The sequence below is a fragment of the Podarcis melisellensis genome, assembly GCF_964234715.1.
Source record: "Podarcis melisellensis genome assembly, chromosome: 6".
NCBI lineage: Eukaryota > Metazoa > Chordata > Lepidosauria > Squamata > Lacertidae > Podarcis > Podarcis melisellensis.
Window position 1 is genome coordinate 29,972,162 of NC_138538.1, and position 25,053 is coordinate 29,997,214.

The window sequence follows — 25,053 nt, forward strand, 5'->3', positions numbered from 1 at the left end:
AGTAGAATAAAAGCATGATAAGAAATATGAGCATGCACACCATCAAGTTCTGTCCCTGAAAGATGCAACGAGGGTCAAATAGTTCCATGGTAATATGCATTTTGTGTATTTACACTTGCTGAAGGCAGAGGTATGGAAGCTGGTAAATTATACAGATAGGCTCGCATGCAAACAACCAAGCAGTCTATATTTTCTGCCCCAATGTGGCATCAGGTATTGCCAGCTACCAATTTTGCACAGAGAAGGAAAACATGTTACCGCACCCCATGGCCTCAATGTGCTTTTCTCACCAATCGTTAAGCTTGAGTATGGCTAGAGGAGTCGGCTGACTGTTTTCCAGATGGTGAAGAGTTGAAGGAAGAAGCAAAACTTAGAAGCTGCACACATCTCACCTTTTTAAGTTGCTTCCTTTCATGTCTGTTTCGGAAACAGTTTCTTTGTCGGTGATTTTCTCATTGAGAGTCTGAAAGGAACATTAGAGAGGCCTTTTATCATCAGTAGCAGGCCTAGAGAAGCTTAGCTAAAGGGGGCAGAGGGGTCAGCTTCCCAGAGGAATGTAAGGCTTCACTTTGAACTTAAGCAGCAAAAAAGTGTTCTGTGGGGATTTCCCCTAAATTTCAGAATTCAGTGCGATGTCAAGAGCTCAGTCAAAATGCTCATTGCTCTAGGTCATGGGTAGACAAACTAAGGCCCAGGGGCCGGATCCAGCCCAATCACCTTCTAAATCCAGCCTGCGGACAGTCTGGGAATTAGTGTGTTTTTACATGAGTAGAATGTGTCCTTTTATTTAAAATGCATCTCTGCTTTATTTATGGGGCATAGGAATTCGTTCATTTTTATTTATTTTTCAAAATATAGTCTGGCCCCCCACAAGGTCTGAGGGACAGTGGAGTGGCCCCCTGCTGAACAAGTTTGCTGACCCCTGCTCTAGGTGTTACAGTTTTCATAGACATGCACTTCAAAGTTAGCTGAAATCTGAAGTGCTATTAAGAGATCAAAAATAGCAATCATGACCAATTCTCGGATGTTTTAATGCATGCAGGTAAATTCAACAGATGCAGCATTCCTCAGCACAAAGGTGTAGAGATGGAAATAGCTGACCCTGTTGAATTTCTGTCTGTCACACAGCCCCTCTCAGGAAACACATTCCTAATATTCTCACCATAAGTAATAAGAGACATGTAACCTATTTAGTGAATGCCTTGCTGAACCAGGAGAAGGTATAGCTAATCCTGTGTCCAAAGAAGAAGAAGAGGAGTTTGGATTTAATATCCTGCTTTATCACTACCTGAAGGAGTCTCAAAGCGGCTAACATTCTCCTTTCCCTTCCTCCCCCACAACAAACACTCTGTGAGGTGAGTGGGGCTGAGAGACTTCAGAGAAGTATGACTATCCCAAGGTCACCCAGCAGCTGCATGTGGAGGAGCGGAGACACGAACCTGGTTCACCAGATTACGAGTCTACCACTCTTAACCACTACACCACACAGCCAACCATAGGCATCTGGAATGCTCACAAGTATCAAATGTGATCATTCCCTTATAATTTGTCCCCAGCATAATTCTACAGCTTCCATTCACCTTTCTGGGGCAAGGTTTTAGTTCACACCCAACACATGTCATCTCTGCCTGAATTTTACAGGTTAGGACAAAGCCGTTCCTGTCCAGCTTACCTCTTTCCAGCTACTGCCATGCTTCTCCATTTCAGAGTTTTTCAAAGCCCAGAGGTCAGCTCCCTTCTGCAACTGAAAGACAAAGCAATTCTAGTGCTGGGCCTGCACATGAGCCAATTTGTCCTCTATGTGGCATTGCAGTGGACAATAACCATTTTTTTGTTCAGTTTCTAATGAGTGCACTGCAAAGTTCAGCCCCTGCAGGGACATCCCACTGGCATCACAGTACTCGGGGGATACTGGGTATTCCTTGCAGCACCCACATATTTCTGGCAGAGACACTGTTTCAAAAAATCAATCACTAATAGAGAAACTGGAGCTTGGGGGCAGATGTGTTGCTTAGGATCCATTTTGATAGAGGGTCAGGCTGGGGATGAGTCAATGAAACATTAACTGCTGGCAAAGGAATGTGTTCAGTGTGCCACTGGGGGACAGACGGATCTATTCCACTGTTGCAGATCACGCAAAATCTACAGGGGAGATGATAGAGGTCTTGGTTTTATTTAGGTGCCTCATTTGTAGCCTACTGATGTCCAAGACACACATGCATCTACAGTAACATAGCTGGTTCACAATTCATGAACCTTGATTTCTCTGCATGGTTTGGGGTGGGATATGTGGTGGTGGAGGGAAGACGGGGCTTTTGTGTCTTTAACAGCTGTGAGGCAGGCAGAAATGCAACAGGTCAAGTCTCTTCTAGTCTGGAAATTATGGGGAAAGCTTAATATGATGACACTCTGGCTGACAGTCAGCTTATTAATTGTGTGTGGATCCCGATTTATCTTTTGACCCTGTACCCCATCTGCAAAAGAGGAGATAAAATTGCATATAATGCCAAGTGCAGTCAGATTATATGCAAATTTATCTTCTTATATAAGGTTGTATCAAATGTTAGTCCTACTCAGCATCACCCAGTAGAATTTTGTTGGAACCTGGAAACAGAAAATCATGTTGGCAGCTCTGCACAAGAGGGGGTTATGTGTACCCCGCTAGCGTGTGTGCTGCATGCAAGCACATGCATGTATTCATGGGAACAAGGAAGCCTAGGGGATAAGCATTTGTTGGCCATCATCAGTATCCTGATTCATATTATTATTATGCTTTTATCCTGCCCTTCCTCCATGATGCTCAGAAAGCATACAGAGTTGTCCTTCTCCCAAACACCTTGAGAAATAGGCTAGTGATAGTGATTGGCTGGAAGTCACCCAGGGAGTTCCGTGGCTGGGCAGGGATTTAAATCCAGGACTGGACTCGATCACAACAATCTGCATCTATACCCACACTTATGCTCATGCAGGGACATCCATTGCTGCCAGCCTATATTGATTCTGCTAAGGGAATGCACATTATATTCACACTTGCCGAAATTCTCGCTGAGACTTTGGAGGGCGAGTTGCACCCACACAATGTATTCCGTTCTCACCTGATTTATTTTGTTCTGCAACTCCTTCACTTGCTGCTCTGCCTGCTGCCGTTCATCCTTGAATCGGTCCAGGAGCTCCAGCTTCTCCTGGTCCCAGTTCTTCTCGCTGATCTGCAGCTGCTTGGTCAGGTCCATGACGGCGCTGTACGACTCAGCCAGGAGGTGCTGGTGCTCCTCCCTCTCCCTCTTCAGAGCTGTCTTCCAATCAGAGAGCGCTCGCTCTGTCAAGCCTTTCCCAGGCTTGGATTCCAGCTGTGCGGGACAAAGGGAGTGTCTGTGTCAAGGAACCCAATTAAATCAAAAGCCGCAGCTTCCTTGCCTTTGTCTAAGATTGGTTATGGGAGACTGTTTGGCTTGCTGTGCTGGAAAGGTGGACAGGTTCAATGAAATATATTCATGGTAGAATTACTGGTTAGGAATTGGAGCACTTCATATCCTTTCTCCCTCACAGAGGTACAGTTCTCAGTGTGGATTAACAAGCAATCCCTCTTCACAGGGAACTCTGGGAACTGTATCTTTATTTTAAGGAAGTGTGGTGGGGAAGAAACAGGCAGTGGAGGAAAGGAGATTAGGGCAGCAGGTAACCATGGTGCTGGCAACTTGGGGCAATCCACGGCTACGTTTGACAGCTCTGTGCAGCCAGAATTGGGAGACTGGCCAGCCCCATGATCTCCAGCTTCATCTTTGACAGCCTCCTGGACTGCACAGCTAGCTATCAATTGCAGCCAGAGACTGTGTAGCTGGCCAGCCCCATGATCTGCAGTGACTGCTCAAGTGAAGTGCAAGTTCCAATCTGACTCTGGGTAAGCCTCAAGAGGCACTGTGCTTGCCTTTAATTCGGATTGTTCTCATTCAAGCAGTGGTTCTTGCATTTCTGCGCACCGCTGCTTTAAATAATTACCTATTTCTAGCAGGACTTAATACTAATACGCATGAGTCTGGGACCCAATGAGAGAGCTATAAAGGTCAGCTTTTTAGATGTTGCACATCATTAGTCTGCTTGCAGGAGTATGAACTGGGCTTCAGCCCTTTTTATGGAAGGAGTTACTCAGTTTTCTCAGGGATCAACACATAGCTGATGCAGCAACCAGCTGTCTGGAAACAAGGAGATAATGGACAAGGTTCCATAACATCAAGGAATGACTCCCATAACAAATGGAGATCAAGGCCGGAGAACTGTTGGAGGAATAGTTTGTTCCCATAACATACTAACCGTAAACTGCCACAAACAGAAAGCAAATTATGATATTCCCCTTTTGAATATGATAGATTAATTGCTATTGCTGATGCAGAAGAAATAGAGGATTGTGTATGATGAGCTTAAAAAAATGTTTAAGTATAACTTTATGAAAAATACAGAAGCTTTTCTACTAGGGATAACGGGCACAGGTATAGCAAGAGAAGATCAGAAAATATTCCTCTATGCCACAGGAGCGGCAAGGATCCTAACTGCTAAAAACTGGAAAAAAGAAACTGTGCCAACAAAAAAGGAAAGGCAAGATAAACTGTTAGAGTATATTGAACTGGCCAGATTAACAGGCAATTAGAGATCACACTAGACTAGAGTTTCAAAAAGCATAAGGAAAATGCAGAGAGTACTTCACAAAACAGTGCCCTAAAATACATACCTGGACTTGTTTCGATTATGTTATGTCTGCAGGAGACTTTGTGGATATTTAAGTTATAATTAGAAAAATCTTAATAATTATTAATAAAGGAAACAATTTATAAGAAGTAAATAAGGAGGCCAGATACAGGATAAAGGAAGTCTTTTATTTGTTTGTATTGTTGTATGTTATTGCTCACTGTATGTTATGTTCACGTTTAATAAAGGTGGATTTGTGTGTTGGGCGGTGGGGGTTTGTGGTATGTTGTAAATAAAATTGCAATAAAAATGAAGCTCACCGGAGAAGAAATAGAGGATAGTGTTAAATCCTATTAGAGCTTCTTATTTGCTTGATGTTTTGGGAGACACTGCAAAGGCCGATAATACTTCCAGGACTCTAGATGTCTCTGGAAATACCTACGGTCTCTGGAGGATTCACCAGCTACAGTGCTAAATCCTACTGAAAACCTCCATGAATTAGCTCCCTCGTTTATCTGTATGTAACAGTGACCATGAGCATGACTACCACACTCCTTCAATTCCACTTAAAACATTGTGCAAAAGAGACTGCTGCTTCTGAAGTGTGGTGTGTTAATAATGGCAGTAAAACATTTCTATAGTGGTAGACATCTCCATGGGTAATATGCTTTTCAGAGGTAGAAAAAAGGAGGAAGAAACATGAAATCTGAAATTGTTTACGGAACAGAATAGCTCACAGCAATCGTAGAATCTTTAGATGAAACATGCTACTCAAACATACTGATATCAATTAGGACATGGCTAGTACAAGGGTGTTTCATTTGTGGATCTAAATATAGTCAATAAAAGCCACACTGCCCAGCAAACTGCAAAAGCCACACTGCCCAGCAAACTGCCACTTCTGAAAGGGGAAGCGTGAACTATAGCAAGGAAGAGCCAGCATCAAGGGACTTCCAAAGCAGACACAGAGACAAATGCCTTGGGAATGATTGGCTCAACAGTGCAATCAATTCCCTTCTGAGCAGGCCAGGCCCCCAAATCAAGATGCTCAGCAAGTGAGCTCTTGTAATCAGCTTACAAACAGAATACCGGTGTTGTGGTCACCCAGGAGTCAGAGACTCTCCAACAGTCTTTCCTTGTATATGATGGACAGAAGGTGAGTCGGCAGCCTCTGCCAAAACTGCTTTCGGGTGTCCAGTAACAAGCTAACTGCATGCTGATGCCAAGGAAGTTGGTTACATAACTGCTGCCTGGGAGATTAGCATTAAGGGCAATGAGAATCCTTGGGGTTAACACTTTGCATACTACCCATTGTGCCAGCTGTGTGAGATCAGAGGCAAGCATGACGTACTAGGTGTGCAAGTTAAATGCATGTCCCAACAAAATAAAGGCCACAGCACTGCACTTCCAGAGAACAGCAAGCTCATTCTAGGAGCCCCCTTTCTCAGGCCCGCAGGCACTTGACAGCTCAGACAGCTGAATAGGAAATGATTATTCTAATCAGATAATAATTGGACATGTTTGCTGCATTTATGCATAGCAGCAGTTCAGTGCAGATGCCATTCTGGGTGAGTAAACAGATAATGGGCATCTGGGGGAATCCATGGAAGATCTAATAATGGCATCTCCAGAGCAAAGTACCAGCAAGTGGGTTATTACTTGAGACTTCATTATTATAACCCTAATGTGTCTTCATGCAGCTGCTGAAATGAGGCTGTAATAAAAAGAAAGTAGCATCAATTTACAAGGGCTCAACCATGAGCTGCCACCTCATTGTATAAGTAAGTGGAGAGATTATGACAATGAAGGACTAATGCGTCAGCAGCTCTATTCCTTATCCCCACCCCCACCCACCACTTGCCTATTCAACGGCAGAACAAGGGTGCAGAGGAGCCACACTAGGAACAAGAAATGCTCCTGGATTTGCAGAATGGATACGCAGTGGTATCTTGGTTACAGCACTACTTTTATCTTCTAATGCTATGCTGGAAAACCTGTGGCTCTCCTGGTGTTGTACCTAGACAATGGAAAGGAATGGTAGTAGCTGAAATCCAACATCTGGAGGACCATACATTCCCCATCTCTGTTCTAAGGACTCACCCAGGCAGCAGTTTCTACATTTCTTGGGCACTTTTTCTGCCCTAGAATAATACCATGCTTAGCATAGGGAGTCAGCTGTGCACACTGTACAACCTGAGCTCCTATTGAAAGCGCATCCTGTCCAATGCCAGTGCAAGACGAAGTGTTCCACATAGCTCTGTTGCAGAGGGATAGCATTCCCAAGGCTCTGCATCAGTTCCATTTGGACATGCCCTAGAAAACTATTCTAGTAGGTGCAGTATCTGTTTTATCACAACATTTATCAATTGTCTGGGCACACTGAATTTGTTTCTGGTAACTGCTCCTTATTTGCCAACTTATAGTCCATTAACAAACTTTGCTATCTGGATGAAAAGCCAAATACATGAGTAGAGGGCTCAGGCGGTGCAGTCTAAACACTTTTATGTGCTTGCAAAAATTACCTCCCCCAACTCCCTGCCCAAATTCCTCAAACTATTCAATGTGTAGCATGTGAATTGCTAGCAACCTAAAAAGCAGGAATCTCCCAGAAGCAGAAGCTGGCATGTGTTCACTACATATAAGGCTACCTGGGGAAGAAGTGGGTCAGATTTGTTAGGCTGGGGGAAAACTGGGAGCCCGCTGCCTGCTCTCCTCCAATACAATAAGTGTCTATGTCTGTTTTCTACTCTGAGGAAGTTGTGGCAGGTCTCTACTTGTATTTGTTCGGCTAATACTTCAAATAGATAAGCTGTGCATTATCTCTGATCTGTGTGAACAGTTATTCATGCAAACCATCAACTCATGAGTAATTTTTTGTGGTTGCATTTTTTGTCAGTGTCCATTTTTAATGCTGTGCTTTAGATTGTTGTAAGCTAGCCTTAGGGTGAATGATTAGTAATACTAGTACCCCAGAAAGTTCCCAATCAGAGACTGATCAAGACCTTCAATTAATCAGCCATGCTGGTGAGAAGGAAATCCCAGCTCATGGCAGCTCCTCCTTCTATGTCATGATGAGAGAGTGAGGTTCTTTGGTATTAGTGCACAAATAAGAATGGATTCAGCCTCATTTTAACAACTGCATCTCATTCCATGTTGGGGGGAGCATGGAATGAGTTTGGCAATGAAAATATACAAATCTATAATTTGAATAGGAGTGTGTGTGTGTGATATTTTGGCAAGGCCTGCCCATCAAGGTCTATAGAATTGACTCTTGTTTGGATTGTTCACTGCTGTTCCATGAGCCTTACACTTCCTTAGTAATGTAACTCAAATGTGCTTCCTAGGCTTTGTTGGAAGGGGTGAATCACACCTATAGTAATATCCTGCTCAGGAGCATGTTCCACTTCTCTCAGTGCTGCAAACCACACGTTTCTCAGTTCAGCTTGACCAGAGCAATCAGTATTGATCCCTACAACCCTGAACACGGACAAAATTTCTATCAATTGCCTCTGAACAAACCTATTTCCCCAAAGACCCTGGGTAAGGTACACATAATGCTGCGTATCTTTCCTTTCATCTCAGTCAAAGCAGGGAGGGAGGGGAATCAATAAAATGCATGAATAAAGCCAGCTTCAATTGCTGCCATTAAGATTCTGGTGATGTTAGTAATAGAAGCTAAAATAGAAACAGCTTAAGAGCTGCACCCAAATTCTTCATGTGGTGCTGATCACTTGGCTGGCTATAAGATGAGTATTTATAGACAAGAGCGATTGATGCTGGAAGGCAAGGTGGGGCCAAGCATGTGCCTTCCTTAAGGGGAAAGCCCACAAAGCAGATATTTCTATGACAATGGAATGGCCCTTTGCCCACCTAAGAAGACAGATCATCAATAATAAGCCCAGTCATCACCAGGAATCTTGTGAGATCAATTATCTTGATGCAAGCTTTGAGTATATTCCAAAAGGCAACTAAAAGTGGAATTGGTTGGTTTGAAGACAAGGAATACACCCAGCATGCCTATCCTTTTAACTCAGTGGTTCCACCACTTTCTTCCCCATGAACCATTTGAAAAATGCTGAGCCTTGGCAGACCACTTAATGATTATTCTGCCTTCTATAGCAATTGTGATGCACAGTGCTAAATGTGATATGATATTTAATTGTATTTTTGTTGCTTCTTTTTATATATTGAATTCAAATTGTAATGCAATAAAATGCAATATAAGAAATGAAAGAAGTGCTGAATATACAATTAAAAATCTGTATGAATTATCATTTATTTATTCAATTTATATCTCCTCCTTCCTCCCAAAGGAGCCTGGCCAACAATATTTAATGCAATGGATGTGTTGTCTCTTGTCTTCAACCACAAATCCTTAGACCTAAGTGAAACTCACAGACCACTGGTGGTTTACAGGCCACAGTTCGGACTGCAGCCTCTGGAATCAGTTTCAAGTCTGGCAGTGTGTGTTGTAGATTATGGTCCTCCCTCCCCCCCCCCATCTTGAAGCAGAGAATGTGTCATTCTTCTAGCATTTCAAAGTAAGCAGCACACTAAGATAACCATATAGCACCATTATACCGAAGTGTTGCAGGGAGGAAGATAAAAGTGTCTTCTGTTGGAGCATTTCCTTTCCACATTTTATGTTAACCTGAACGATCCACTTAATCTGTGTTCACAGAAAGCAGAGTATCCTATCATTTTGACTTCACACTTCACTTCTCAGCTGACTATTTTGCATCAGCGGTATTCTTAAATTTGGGCTGCTTTTATCCTCCAGTTCCCTTGGAATCCACAGTAAGACAGTAAGACAGAAGAGCTGTTTGAAGGAAGAGTCACTCGAAAACCAGCTAGAAGAGGATTCACACTTGCTCCAGCTGACTAAGAGCAACAAAACAGGAAGTGGGGGGGGTTAGGGGGAGGGACAAAGGCTCACTGGAACTCCCAGGTCCATCCAGGCAGGACACATGAGTTGCTTTTTTCCTTAAGATTGGGCCTAGCTCAGATGTGTCAGATCTTGTTCAGAAATTAAGCATTTGAACATTCTTTTCAATAGAATTTTGAAACTCTCTTTAAAAACAATAGCGCAGGATAGCAACATAAGGACAAAAGCAAACAGGGGCTTTGGAAAAAGGAACCAGAGGATCACATCCAATGGTTGCATTTAGGCTTTGCTGGAGGACTTTAGGAGATTACAAAGCCCCAAACTCAACAACAGGTTGTTATTTTTTTTATAAAAAAAATCAAGGTTTTGTTTCCCCCTTTGCAGAAAGATTAATGGGATTTCACTCACATTCTACTAGAAAGGTACCAGATTTAAAGCAGGAGAGAACAGAATGGCACTGTTCTTATGAGGACAGAGTCTTTGCCAGTGCTGTTCTGCATCTATGGGTAAAAAACCGGAAGTGTTATATGCACAGCAAGATGTGAATTTGTGCTTGGGTTGAGTTATTTCTGGGTGACGGAAGTGGAAGGGGAGATGACTCAACCCTTCTCCAAGACTGATGATGTTACTGTTGATTTTAGCCACAAAACCAGCCAGGAGGCAGACACATTTTTCTCACTTCCGTCCTTCCAAGCTCCTCCAAGCTCAACACACATGTTATTTAGAAAGCTGCTGAATAAGCAACTCAAAGCATTAATGCTGGGCATGCACCTACATGACTGTGAATACACTTGAGACAGAAGATGTGCTCTGTGATGTCAGGGTGACAGATCTCCAGACGTTAACTCCAGACATCAACTCCAAGGCACATTAAAGAAAAAGGTTCTTCGATGTGGAGAGGTAGCTGTCATACTATCAAAATATTGATGTGTTGGTGTTTTCCTATCCTAGAGGGGAAATCTTATCCAGCTTACGGACATGGAGTTCAGGAACAACCAGAACACAAGAAAGCAGAAACAGAGCAGCGAAAGTGCAGAAGAGAAGGAGAGAGTCTCCTGCCTCCTCCCTTCTTTCTTACTGACAGACCACTGGACCTCTGGTAGCAAAGAGGGGCGTGAGAAATAAGGGCCCTAGAGCAATGTCCTTGTATACTTTTCTTCTGAAGAATAATTCTTATAACAACTAGAGTGGACAGCTGGCAATGCCACATGCTCCCATAGTTATTATATGACCCTTAACCTGCCTAACAGATCAGGGTTTAAAAGACAAGCACACTGGGGATAGTGGTATTGCTAGAGCCCAACTCACATAAGCCAAAGCTGCTATACTGTATATGTTGTTGCCAAACTGCCCCAAGGGTGCAATTATGTGCTGAATGCAATGTGCGACCCAGCGCATACCTGGATACAAATGCAACTTCCAGTATCTGTTGTCATGACAACTTGAAAAAGTGCCACCAAGATCATGAAAAATAGCACCGCAGTGCTGTTCATGCGCTACATCTGCCGTGTGGTTATAGGATTGTGCACACATGAGGACAACACAGGTTACACTCTATGGACAACCCCTAGGCTGTATGGAACAGGCCACTGTGTTAACAGGAGGGAGGGTGGGAGGGAAGAGGACAAAGGATGCCCAGATGCTGCCATGCTGCTTGTGAGCGGACAGACTCTTCTTAGTTGATGCGGAGGCAGCCTAGGAAAGCCACAGGATCTGCTAAGGAAACCCTCCTCATGAGTCAGCTGTATGTGTAAAGGCATAATGCCAAAGGCAAGGTTTGCAGCTGCTTCTTTGTACATATCTGAAGGCTCCCTCGTGCATCAACCAAGAAATGAGAACACATGGAAGGAAAGCCCGTGGGCTGGCTTACAGCTTCCTCTGAAGGGAGCTCTTGGTCAGAAGCACTGTCACTCAGCCATTTCTGCAGCAGGCTCCCACACAGCTACAGTCAGGAAGCTTGAGTTTTATTACCTCTTTGCAAGAACACACTCTAGGGCAGAGTGCCAGATTATGTTAATCCTGGCTGGCAAAAAGGCTTTTCTTGCATAATATACTAGATATAGCAGAAAGAAAAAAATATATAAATACAAAAGCAGCAGAACACCCTGATCCATTTCTGGACGCATCTCATGTACGTACCACCTAGATACAACACTGTCCTCCCAGTGGTTCCATTGGGATAACAATGGAGTATGAAAATGGTTCATAATTGGGTCTCAGAAACAATGGATCTTTTTTGTTAGCCAAGCCCAATTCCAAATCACAAGCTGTGGGACCCATTCCCACTTTATCAAAACATGCCCTGAGTTTGGGTATTCCACTTCACCATAAAGCATCACTTATTTCACTCCCGATGGCCCCAAAATCATCAGAAATGACTGAAGATCTCAATACAGTGACAGAACTCTCATGAAACAGGCTGATCCAAACATAATGCCAAATGATGGCATAATAGGGCTTATGTGCTTCCTCATCCATTTATGAACCCCTGATGGCCCCCATCACTCTTGGTCAGACATGCCATTGTTTCCTGTTACATATGAATCGGCAAACTATGGTTTGCACTTGCCCACCCCTTGCCAAACCTAAATGAAGCTCATGATTTGAAGCATGCAAGGTAGCACAGAGAATGTGAGCTGCTACCTGTTTAGAGTGAAGATAAAATTTATGCAGTTTGAGAGAGTAAAAATGTGATGTTTGGATATCTGACCTGTGCGATGAGACACTTGAGCTCAGTTCTCTCCATTTCCCAGGTCGCCTTAGCCTTGGCAAACTGTTGCTGCAGCTCGTTCATGCCTCTTCTCTCTTCGCGCAACTCTGTGCACAGCTCCTTCAAGGTCACCTTCATGTCTGATAGGGTCTTGATATACTCATTGGCCTGCTAGAAATACAAAAAATGCATAATGAAGTACCAGGTTCTAGACAACGGCCATCACTTTTCAGAATCCTTATGCAGTCAAAAGGAGAGGGGGTTTGAAGGAGAAGCATGCACTCTAAAGGCAAGGAGAATAATAGAATTGCAGAGCTGGAAGGAACACCAAGGGTCATCTAGTCTAACCCCCTGCAAGACAGCCCATGTGTAATAGGGTGCTGGACTAAGACTGGAGAGACCCAAGTTCAAATCCACACTCAACATTCTGAAGGGCCAATCACAATCTCTCTGCCCAACCTGTTTGGCAGGATTGCTATTAAAAAAAGCAGTGGGAGGGGGCCTGCTTCTTGGGGGAAGGGTCAGATATAAATGATAGTGAAGTGAAAGTAATAAATGCAATAAGGAAGCTCATTAACTGATTTAAAAAAACAACAAAAAACTGAATTTAAACTATGCCACTTCTCTCAGAGTTGGGAGTTCATAGGAAAAGTAGTTTAGGGTGAGCAAAAGCAGACATCTGTGCCCTGCCCAGCCTCAAAGTACTTCTCTGTGGTTTGTGGGGATTGGTTAAAAAGCAGGAGAAATAAGCAGCCCAGGTTAAACTGAGCTGAGTAACAAAGTAGTTACTGAATCAGCAGCCAGAAAAATGCTGGTGAAGAACATCTTCCCTGGATCTAATGAATATCTAAGACTTTTTGCACACATGGGCATTGGCAAAAAAATTTCCGGGGGGGGGGCAAGAGTAAATACTCCAAACAAACAAAACAGAGTGGACATCAGAGAACAGTTCTAGCATTTATGGTGGCTGAAGAGTGTGGCACGGTCTGGATAGACATGCCTTCTAAGCAACTTGTGCTCCAGCTTTACCCCTCCGTTGGTTCTCAGTGGGTACCACTGATGTCCATCTAAGGGTTCTTTAATTAATTAATTGCACTGCTGCTACAATCAGCTTCACAGAATGAGCCCCTCTTCGTCAGGGAGTGCACCACTTGTTGCCCTCATCCCTCCTCCTCTGGGGTGGAGAGAGTGTGAGGTACAAGAGAGGGGAAATTATCCTGGACGGTAAAAAAAAAAAAAAAAAAAAGTTGCACAAACCGCCTCCCCTTCTTTGGTGCTCCATGCAAACCAAAGGATTACTTAGGGTCTAAGTCTCAGGAACAGACATAGGAAGCTGTCTTCTATGCAGGCCTTTGGGGAGCATCCAATAAAGTCGCTGTGCGAGCGGAATGATTTGCACAACAGAACTTCCCCTCCTTCTATTCTCCCCAAGCACCGCCTCCCAGATCTGCACAGGTCTGCACCTCCAAATCTGGGTGGGGTGCAAAAGGTACCTGGGAAGAGCAGAGGGATAGGAACTCCTGTTACACAGACAGAAGTTGTTCCACCAGCACAACTTGGTTGGACTCAGCCCACACTATTTGTCCTCCTATCCCAGAACTGTCTTCTGTGACTGGCAGAATTCCAGGGTCTCGGGAAATGAGAGGTCTTGCTACCACTTGCTACCTGATCCTTTTAATGGGAGATGCCACGGATCTTCAGCTGCCACGGAGTTACAGGCCTAAGTGCTCTTTGTGGGGAACTTTCTTCACTGCATACCAAGCAGGAAGAAAATTCCCCCAGCTGGGCACCTCATCACATCTCACCGAGTCCTGAGACCAGGTATCTCTGATACACATCTTGTTATCTGCTTGCTGCTGGGGGTTCAGCTCCTCCTCTTCAATTAGCAGGTACAGTTCTTTCATGCTGTTCACCTGGAAAGCACAGGGCAGGGCAAGTAGTGAGTGGAAGGCTTCAGGGGCTGCATCCTAGTGCTTTGTGCATAGAAAAGGACCCAACAGTAGTAGCCTGACCTACTGGATCCTTTAAACAGAGGTAACAGGTTTAGGATGATTAACAATGAGATAAAGGATACAGACTGTAACAAGATAGGAATGTGCACCCTTGAGAGATGCTTCTGTGTCACATCAACACAGTGACTTTCAACAGCATTCTCCTCTTTGTGCTTCTGTCTCAGGTACCTTTCTGCACATCTGTGCCTAGCAGAACCGTCTGTTGGATTCCATGCTAGCCTAGTTTGCCAAGAGGTTGTTGTTCCCAAGTCTTCAATCACTAAATTTATGAAAATATGCCTTGCGAGTCACTTCTCTTAGAGCAATTTAATCTGTGACACTAAAAAGTGCATTTATGCCTCTCTTGTGATTCTCCGTTTCACTTATAAATGTAGTTTATGCAGCAGAGGAGAAACTGAACAAACAGAGAGACAATGTAGAGACTTCATATTTCTGTGAAGAACCTCACTTTTTCATGAATAATCTAAAACAAAGTGCATTGAAGCCTCATGAGTGAAACTGCCTTGTATTTCAGCAGCCGACTTTCACCAAGCTGAACTTTATTCACAGTTGAGAAAGCAGCTTACATGCTAAAGGCGAGATAGCAGTTCTTGAGAAGGTCATGTGGAAGACAGGAAACAACTGATAAATTGGAGCTGATATGAGCCTCATTCTTGGCAAGTTTTGATAGAGCCCAAAGAGAGAAGCCAGGATACTACCCATTGCTATCTAGGAGACATAATATGTAGTCTAAGAGTGGCTAACCTGTGGCTTCCAGATGTTGTTGGACTCCACCTCCCATATGGCCCAGCAGTAGCCAATGGTCAAAGAATTTGGGAGTTATAATACCGCAACATCTGGAGGGACACAAATTAGCCACCTGTGATGTAGTTCATCCACACTATTATTGCAGCCTCATTCACTCTGTTTCTTTCCCTTCTCTTTGTAAGTGATACAGCAAAAATACATGGGTTGTGGCTATCTATGCAATTTATTCAAGTGTAGAAAAACAAACTCAAAACAATTAATAGAAGCAAAAACACATGATTAAAACAAAAGGTCAGAATTATCTGCTATAATGTCAGAAGTATACTTTTGACTAGTCAGCAGAGAAGCTCATGCTCAAAGCCTGCCATACCTCTAAGAAGTCATTGCCCTCATTTTGTAGGATCTTTCCCTGCCTCCAATGCTTCAGAAACCACTTGAGCTTCATAAAAAGGAGCAAGAAATTTTGCTTGAACTGCTGGGATTCCTGCACCAGAAGGTTCTTCTCCTGGCTCCAGAACTTTTGCTCCAGTCTCCTCTGTAGGTTCAGGCTCTGCAGCTCAAATTCTCGCCTCAAGAGGGCCTTCTGGTGATCTTCCTTCAGCTGACAGAGGATGGGAAGAGATGGAAAGTAGGTTTGTTATATGGAGTGAAGTAACAGGGTGAGTACACCAAAATAATCAAGGATTGCTGAGCAAAGAAACTCCCAAGTCTGGAGACACAGGCATTCACATCCTTTATAAAAGAATTTTCACAAGTTCACTTTAGCTGCTCAGTTTTGGGGCTATGACTAGTTTTAGGGGGGGAATGGGTATTTTGGAAAGGACCAGGATGGTAGCAGACAGAGAAAGGATAGAAGCACCATTGGTTTATGAGCATATGTCGGGGGTTACATAAATGAAAAACCACAAAGATGGCTTCTGGGCTAGGACATAGTCATCATCATCATCATCATCCCCATCTCAAACTTCCAACTCAGTAAATGTCTTGAGCTTTCCACTGACACTTCAAATGCTTCCCAAAATTTCTGCAGCTAGAAATCCCAGAATTCTGGGCTTGTTACTTTTGTGTTTATCAACTGTATTTCCCAGGCAGCTGCAATTCATGTCTGTTGCCTAAATACAATACTCACAGGTAAAATACACCCAGAGGTCGGACTAATAATTCCCATGAATGGCCTTTTGCCACAATATTTTACTGGCACGTTGCTGTGGCTGATGCATCTGGGCAAATAGCTAAGTTCCAGACTTGACTAGAGGATTCTAGTGATTGCCACTCATCACTCAGAACAAAGTGGGCAAGAGAAGAAGAAGAACCTTGCTGAATCAGGTTGAAGGTCCATCTAGTCCAGCACTCTTATTTTCACCTTGGCTAAACAGATGCCTATGGGAAGCAGAACCTCAGGACAACAGCACTCTCTCCACCTGGGATCCCCAGCAACAGAAGTATTTAGTCTCCAAGAGTGGAAGCAGAACACAGACTTCATGCCTAGTAACCATTAATAACTCAATTTGGATTTCTCTAGCAGTATTTTAAGCTAATCCAAATTGACAGCCATCACTATAACCCACAGAAGCAAATTCCACGATTTAACTATGTGGGCTGTGCGAAGAAGTACTTTCTTTTGTCTGTTCTGAATCTTCCAACATCCAGCTTCCAAGTTTGAGAGAGATTTGAGAGACAGAAGAGGTCTCACAAAGAATGGCTATCTTTATATGGAAGCTAGGGAACCCATAGCTGACTCCACCAATTCTGCTTGGCTGCTAGAGGACTGACGAGTTCAGGTTTGTTTTCAGAGCGTGCTTGTTATGGATAATGTACTCTCAGCATGCTGAGGGGTCATATGGAAGCATTTGCCTCTTTCCTGGCAGCCAAACAAGGTAGCAGCTGCTTTGGGCTTTCATACAATGCTGCACTAGGATGTGCCTGAAGTAATGGGAGGGATTAAGCCCTGTGCCTTTAGTCCCTCCTGTACTCTTGTTGCATGTCTCATCTTCCAGCCTGGAGAGTGGCTCCAGGCAAATCTCACTGACCTGGCAGATTTTCTGGGTGAAGTTCTCTGCTTCCTCTTTCCTCAGTTGCCTCTCCTGGGAGAGCTGTTCTTGTAGGCCCCTCAAGCTCTCATTAGCCTCTGAAAGGACCAGTTGCAATTCTTTGATCTGTGGGGAATAGTTTAATCAAAGCCAACAACAGTCAGGTAGGTCATCCTTGCAAAAACTAATCTCTCCATGTCTTTTCTTTAAAAAAAAACATTTTTATTAAAGGCCCATGGAAAAACAGCCAACTTCTTACAGGGAGTGACCTTAGCCTGTATGTAACATCCTGTTGTCATGGTGAGGAACCTCCAATCTGTAGGTCAAATTCAGCCCATTAGGCTATTTCCCCAGTCTCCAGCCATGTCCACCTGTTTCTCACTTGTCATGTAGGTAACACAAGATTTGTATATGGGCCATGCCATTCTTTTTTCCATCCACATGAAATGTGTTGATCTAGTATTTCTGCAGTCAACTTATTCTCCCTGGAGTTTCCAGCCTTCTTGCCTCCCCTTGGGAACATAATCACATACTTTGACACCTACCTCAGACACATAGGAGTCCTTCTCCTCTGGTTGATATGACTTGTAGCTCCTGTCAAGTTCCATGTTGGGATCCACATCCATGGTGGCGGTGCTGTTGCTGCTGCTACTGCGGTAGAGATCAGAGGTCCTGCTCTCCGTGATGTCCCAGTCGGGGGGCTCCCTAAAGTCAGACTGCTGCATGCATGGGCAAGTTAATGAGAACAAACCAAAAGAGCAGAAAAGAAAAGAAAAAACAAACAAAACAATGGGTCTCAGGAACAATAAGAGCTACAAGACAACAAAAAGGATGAAGAGGAGGAGGAACTTCACTACCATGGCAGAAGACAAAGTGGTAAACAAAAGGAGACACAAAATGAGCAGACACGTGGGCTGGATTGTTTGGGAAGGGGGGAAAAGAGAGAGAGGGAAAAAATGTGCAAACACCAGTTATGGTGCCATGCAGTGCCTGGGGTGGGACTAGTTGAGGGAGGAAGGGGGGGCAGGAGCATGCACAAAAATAGAACTCTGAAAAACTGGAGTGTGCTTCAGGAGGTTGCAACCCTTCCCCAGGTCCCCTTCCCTTTCTTAGGTCTTACCTTAGATCAGAAGCAGCCATAGGAAATGGCAGCAGCATGTACCTGGCCTCCTGGAAACAGCAGCAGTACCGTTTACCAGAAAGGATGAACTGGAAGGGAGCCTGGTACTGTGTGGGCACATTGGTGGCATCAATGCGGTGCTGTTGCCGATGCAGCCCATACAATGCCACTACCTGCAAGCAGTAGCAATTCAATTGCCAGGAGGCCAGGTGTGCAGTGATGCTCCACTAGCTGCTGTTGTCCTAGACCAATCTTCTCCAACTTAGTGTCCCCCAGATGATGATGGACTGCAGCTGGTACTAAATAATTCTTCAGCAGCAGCTGTAATGTGGTTTCCACTTCTCAAAGCAATCTTCCTCCTGCCTCATGCACACTCCACTAAACCAGAGTCCTACCTTGTCACTAGCCACAGTTCCATGCAGTGAGCCAGTTGTTAGTTATCATTTCAGAAAAGAGAGGCAGAAAAGGGAAGTTACATTAACAGGGCCAGGTTCTGAATTGTTAAAGCAGGAGAAAACAGCATGGGCAAATAAAGCAATAATCACTGCCAGGGAGTCACTGTTGACGTCTCAGGAAAAGCCTCACCTGGAATTCAGAGCCATGAACTTTCTGCAGAGCCTCTTTTGTGGAATCCTGGGAGCTGGCGCTTGGCAAGGAGTCCTTCTGGTCTTTCAGGTGGTCTCCAATGTAGTCCACCTTCCTCATGAAGGTGTTTAGTTCTTGCTGAAGGACCCCAAGCCTCATCAAAATGGCACTGATCAGCTTAGAGTCAGTCATACTCTCATTATCCATGGCTTCGCTCAGCACCAGCTCTGCACAGTCGTTGTCCATGCAGAGCTTGAGACTGGAGGTGAAGCCATTGGCATCAGAGATCAGGACATCAATGGCTTTGCTGACAAGCGCAGCCTGGTCCCTGATGTCAAGGAGGGTCTCAAAGTCCTTGGACTTGAGAAGCCTGCAGGGGCTGCTTTCATGCGACTTGCTAAAGCCGTTGCCAGGTGCTCTCTCCTTGGCATCATTCTCTCCCCCAATGGGCACCTCTCTCCAAAGCGACGTTGGGATGCACTGGGCAGAGTCACCAGCCTCAGCATCTGTCTCCAGCATGGGTCGAGTGGTCTGGCAGGAAGCAAGGTCACAGCGCTGCAAGTTGGAGAGAAGGACACGGTTCTCATACTGGAGCTTCTTAACCTTGCCACTTAGCTCACTGATTTGGACCTTGGCCGTGGCCAGTTCTTCTTGGGAGGTCTCACTAATCACTGAGCAGCTGTCCTCAGACAGAGTGATGTCCAGGTCATGGTCTGACTTGTACTTATTGAGCTCATTCATGAGGAGCTTGTTCTGCTCCTCCAACTCCATCAGCGAGCGCCTCAGCAATTCTGCCTCCTCCTCCACAAACTGCAAGTGCCGCCTGAGCTCCACCACACTGTCCCCAGAGTCCCCGCAGTTTGTCATGGAGAAGGCAAACCGGATGTCTTGCCCTAAGAGTTCTTTGTCTCCTTGGCCCCTCATGTCTTCCATCTCTGCTCTCAGCCCTCGGTTCTCAACCTCAAGCTCTACTATCCTCCGGCTCAAGATGTTGGCTTCTTCCTCTACAAGCTTCAGGTGGACTTTTAGCTCTGCCTCTCTGGAATGAGGGGAGTCAGCCAGTTCCTCTATGGAGAGGGAGCTCTCCAGGTCCCCATACAAGGATCTGTACTTCGTCAGCTCCTCCTTCATACTGTCGTTCTCTTTGGCTAACTTGGTCAGTTTCTTGCACATCAGAGCAGATTCCTCCTTAGCAAAATGCAATTGACACTTGAGGTCTGCGCTGTCCTCCTAGCATAAAAGAAAGGTACAAACGGTGCAAGCATTACTAAAAATGACACTTTCGGCAGGATGCTCTGTGCAAAACAGATTATCCCTGAGACTAACCTTTATTATGGCATGATGGTTAAAACTAACAATCCACATACTTGAACTTTGTAACATCTACATCCATGTCACACAGGCAAGCCAAGATGAAGCAAAATCTGCTGGCCATTTTGTTTGTTTCCGGTGATTAACCTCTTTATCTCAATGATCCTGGAATATTGTCTTGCTTCCCTTTTGCCTGAGTGGAGGAAAGTTTCGTAGACCTTATGCTAGGGGTAGCCTATGTGTTGCCTGGCAGATTTAGCTGGACTACAATTCCCATCATCCTTGACCGCTGGTTGTGCTAGCTAGGGCTGAAGGGAATTGGAGTCCAAGAACAACAGGAGGGCACCATGTTGGCTAGCCCTGCCCAATACGGAATCAGTTCCTTTTACTGTGGTATCAGTTTTACTACCTTTGAAATATACATGTGAGCCTTCCTACACACACTGCAGATTGATTGTTTCCAGATACCCTAAGAGTTTGACACTCCCTGCATTAGCTAGTCTGGTCCCTTCTGCCCCCAAGGTAGTCCCCTCAGGAACTTTCTGACACAAGTGGCAACAGTTTATAGAAAATAGTGTGTTTCCCTTGCCATTCCAGTCCTCAAGGGCAGAATGGTCACACTTTTCAATTTCTATAAACTTGTCCTTTGGGCTACATTCTGTAGAATATAAACAGAATGAACAAATCTAGTAAGAGAACAGCTTTGCCCTGGGTCCACAGTGCTGCACATCTCTAAGTTAGCTTAAACTCTGACACACAAAGACTGCATTTTTAGGCTGTACAATTTACATCTATGATCTGTGGTACTGTTTTCAAGAAAAAATAAAATAAGGCTTATTTTGTCTGTGGATTAAAAGTGCCAGCTCAAACACAAGGGGTTTTTTATTGGTATGGCTCCGAACAAAGAAAGCCTTGTCACAGAACTCCTTAAGTATTTGGTCTTTCCTGAAGTTCAATAACTGAGGGGAGATGAGAGGGGAATAAGATTGGGCCCCCAACTCCAAAATTGGGGTAGAGAAGACTTGTCACTCCCCAAGTAGATCACCCTGCCTCATATTACTATCATGTGAAAATGCATATGCTGTGTACTCCCATGTGTGTGAACAAAGCCCCACTATGCTCAGCTGAACTTATTGCTAGTTTGGAGTTTGGGGCTACAATTTTAAACAGATCCTTAAAAGAGCCCAGCTGTCTAAGACGAACACTAGCCAAAGGAACAACACTCCCACAAGGAGAAGAGAGATTCGTCTCTCCCATAATTTTGAAAATTTGAATCTTATACAGATGAAGATTCTGCACTTAACCCAGAATGAAGAGGGGTGGTTTGCTAGGGAAAGAGAGACAGTCAGTCTGATGGACCAATCTGAATAATTTTAAACATATACCTTTGATATATTCACCAACAAAATACTAAAAGAAATACACTCTCCACCCAAAATTAAAGAACTGATCAGCTATTAAAAGCAACAATTGTATACATACAAAGAGAAATACTATAAATGAGCCTCAAATGCTCCAGAATCACCCACATTCTAGATAATCTATTTTGCATGTGATATTTCCAGAGCTGTACTACTAATTTTTAATGGACTATATTGGGCTCTGAGGGGGTGTAGTACAGGACTTTGAGAACCAGAGATGATCTGAAGCAGATACAATGTATCATTTTCCATATCATTATATTATCTCCTGTCCCCCAAACTGCAAATGAACTGATCCATCACTGTCTACAACACACAGTAGTTTCTTCCTACCCCCTTCTTAATTTTCCTTTCCTTAAGATTTCAGTAATTGCCCCAAGAGTCACACTAAATATGTTGTGTGTGATCTGTGATTGGATCTCCCAATGCCTTTTTGTTTTCCTAAAATAAGCCACAGGGGATTATTTGGATTTGGACAATTGCACTTGGGGTGGGGGAATTGAGAGTTTAACACTTTGGCCATCAACTGTTTCCCCAAGGGGAATCCTTCCTCTCCAAGCTGCAATTAGCTGCAAAGAAAAAGAAAAATCTCTATGCACCCTTCAGAACTAACAACCAGTTTGGCGAAGGTTCAGTAGTGGAAAGGTTTAGTCGTGCTCCAGGTTTCAAGAGAAGGAAAAAATTCTAAGGAGTCAACTTGCAATTGGTTACTGATTTAGCAAACAGAAGAGAGCTGAGCAAATTCCAAAGTATCTAATTCTCCATCTAGCCTAGCGTCATCTTCAAGTCTCCCACCAAATGCTTATGTTCACATGATCACAAAAAACATGATGCATTTAGTACTCAGTGGCAAAGTCAGGACAGCCTGTTCAATACATTTTTTTAATGCATGTTTGAATCAACTCTAAGATTATGTAGGACCGCTGGGGGCGGGTTGAAGTGGGTAAGGTTAAGGAAACAGAACCCTTTTGACCTTTCTGGGTCTTACGAGGGCTTGCTCCTAAATAAACCCCACAGATGAAACCAAGGCACGGTTTTTGTATGTGTGAATTCACCTCGAAGGCGGAGCAACGCGCTGAAACAGAGGAAAACATTTCCCTTTTGAAAGGCCCCATGACATGGCAGGGAAGGAGGAAGTCAGCTTTTACAGTTGGGAGTGTGTTTCTGGCTCATTCCAAAAACAGAGCCAAATAACTGTGACTAAAGCCCTGTCTACACATTGCTAACGGTTGAATCTGTTCTCTTCCCTACAAGAGCAGAGAGAAATCCCCGCTCTGCTCTCACAGATCTCCCAACGCCTCCCCCCGCCCCACAACCCCCGCCCTCCAAACCGTTAGGAAATACTATACTGTTTGGAGACTTATTTGCTCAAATTCCCTGTGGAACTCTGAGGATTTGAATTTTCCCCTCAAGGAATATTACCTCATAAGAAATGACTGTTTGGTTATAAAATTAGTTCATTTCCTGTTTCCATAGCTCACTGAGGGAGAGAAAAAGCTGCCAAGTTCCTCCCCAGAAAAGAAACTCTCCACCAGGCACTCAATGCCTCCTTTCCAGATGGCCAATACAGTGTGAACATTCAGTTGCAACAGTCAGGCCTGACATTGCATCAGCCACAGTTGAAAAAGGCAGCTATTATTAACTCTCTAGAATGTCCTGCATTGTTGTCCTTGCGCATGCAAAAAATTCACTGCACCAGATCCAGGCACAGAAAAATCTCACATGAAAGAGAAGAGAAGACAGTGACTGTTTATCGTTTGATGCATTCATGTGAGCATTCATGCTGCTTTGGAATTCTAAGCACAGCCTCCACACCAAGGTTCAATGGAAACCCTGCACAGCAAAGTAACTTACAAAACTTAATGCTTTTGGAGCCTGGTTTTCAAATGCTTGAACATCCCTCAAGGGGTTCAAATGTGAAGAAGACTTCAGGCTGAGGCCATATGGATATGGGCATTGTAGCTCTAGTGCTCCCAGTTTGGAGATTTAATACCAAATCAGGGAGCCTGCCCGGCAACGATGAATTTTACTACTACTACTACTACTACTACTAGTAGTAGTAGCCTCCTTCAGCCATACAGATTTGAAGAGATGAGCAGGTGAATTGACTTACTCCTCTTAAATGCCTTATATGAAAAATCCGTTTTGAAAGGAACTAATTTTCTTCTGAATGTGGGACTCAGAATGCACTGTGGAAGTAAAACAGTAACAGTCATGGAAAGCTTTGCTTTTGATTAGGTGATTAAGTGCAGGGGATCTAGGAATCTACACAGTTATGACTGTACATGGAATACGGCTTCTTTGGTAGTGGGAGGAAAAGACCTGTTGTACAGTGGTGCCCCGCAAGACGAACGCCTCGCAAGACGAAAAACCCGCTAGACGAAAGGGTTTTCCGTTTTGGAGGCGCTTCGTAAAACGAATTCCCCTATGGGGTTGCTTCGCAAGACAAAAAAAATCTTGCATCCCCCCGCGGGTTTTTTTTTGGCTTTTTTCGCCCTTTTCTTAAGCTGCTAAGCCGCTTATCAGCTGTTCCGCTGATAAGCCGCTTAACAGCTGATCGCTGGAAGCCGCTTGACAGCTGTAGCGCTAATCCGCTAAGCTGTCAATGGGCTTGCTTCGCAAGACAAAAAAACCGCTATACGAAGAGCCTCACGGAACGGATTAATTTCGTCTTGCGAGGCACCACTGTATATGTATTAAACTGTTCCTTCTAACAACAGCTGCTATCTGTTTACCAGGATCTATTTACCCCACCCTTCTTGAACATTTATCTCAAGGAAGTTTACAATACAATTTAAAATCCAAAACAAACAACATGAAAGATATCCTATAAAACTCAGGAGTCCAAAAAGAAGGTATGAGTCAAATGGACAAAGCACAAATTTAATCCTGGTCCCAATCCCATTCTCCACTCTTCTATATATATATCCATATCTTCAACAATACTTCTTCATGCCTCCCATCCCTTTCCCTCTTTTTTGGATTTAAAGAAACAGACCACGTGCAATTTGGCAAACTGCATAAAGCATTTAAATGGAGGTGATTTTTGAACACTGGCCATATTTGTGTTATTTATTCAAAGAGCATTTTTTTGACATAGAAATCCAAGCACATCTACACGGAAAGTTTAGCTACAATATTTTACTTGTACTCAACAACTGCTAATCTATCAGCCTGGAGCCACCAATTAAACATATGACCACCAGGCATTTGCACAGAGAAGGTAGATGGACCTTGTAATTTTCTGCTAAGATTCTTTTTCATTTCACACAAATCATATATTTATATGTAGCTAGATGTTTTGCCAAAAAAGGGGGTTGTGCGGAGCATGCTTGCAAAAATGTGTGTGTGTGTGTGTGTGTGTGTACATAATAGTCTTATTCATATATTTAAGTGCAGCAGACCAATATAGGTGAACAGGAAGTCTAAGAACTCTCAGGAAGAGTGAGGAGACTGGGAATTCAAACAGACTCAGATTACAGTGTATAAACTTTCTCCTAGGACGCTACATCCTCCCTACAGATAATTATTCTCTTTGCCTGATAATAGAAG

The 25,053-nt window shown here is 43.9% G+C and overlaps 1 protein-coding gene across 4 annotated transcripts in view; it reads right to left on the reverse strand.

Annotated features, from left to right (window-relative positions):
• The window catches only part of MTCL2 (microtubule crosslinking factor 2), a 78,821-nt gene that overhangs the window by 5,172 nt on the left and 48,596 nt on the right, over positions 1-25,053 (reverse strand). The window contains exons 5-13 of one of the 4 annotated variants that reach the window (XM_081915923.1): positions 18,770-19,999; positions 17,610-17,780; positions 17,065-17,190; positions 15,405-15,635; positions 14,081-14,188; positions 12,276-12,446; positions 3,096-3,347; positions 1,673-1,744; positions 393-463 (exon numbers count right to left, since the gene is read on the reverse strand). In XM_081915923.1, coding sequence (XP_081772049.1) covers positions 393-463; positions 1,673-1,744; positions 3,096-3,347; positions 12,276-12,446; positions 14,081-14,188; positions 15,405-15,635; positions 17,065-17,190; positions 17,610-17,780; positions 18,770-19,999 — 2,432 coding nt within the window. Of the gene's footprint in view, positions 1-392; positions 464-1,672; positions 1,745-3,095; positions 3,348-12,275; positions 12,447-14,080; positions 14,189-15,404; positions 15,636-17,064; positions 17,191-17,609; positions 17,784-18,769; positions 20,000-25,053 lie in introns of all 4 variants that reach the window. The other 3 variants (XM_081915924.1, XM_081915925.1, XM_081915922.1) reach the window with 3 other exon arrangements.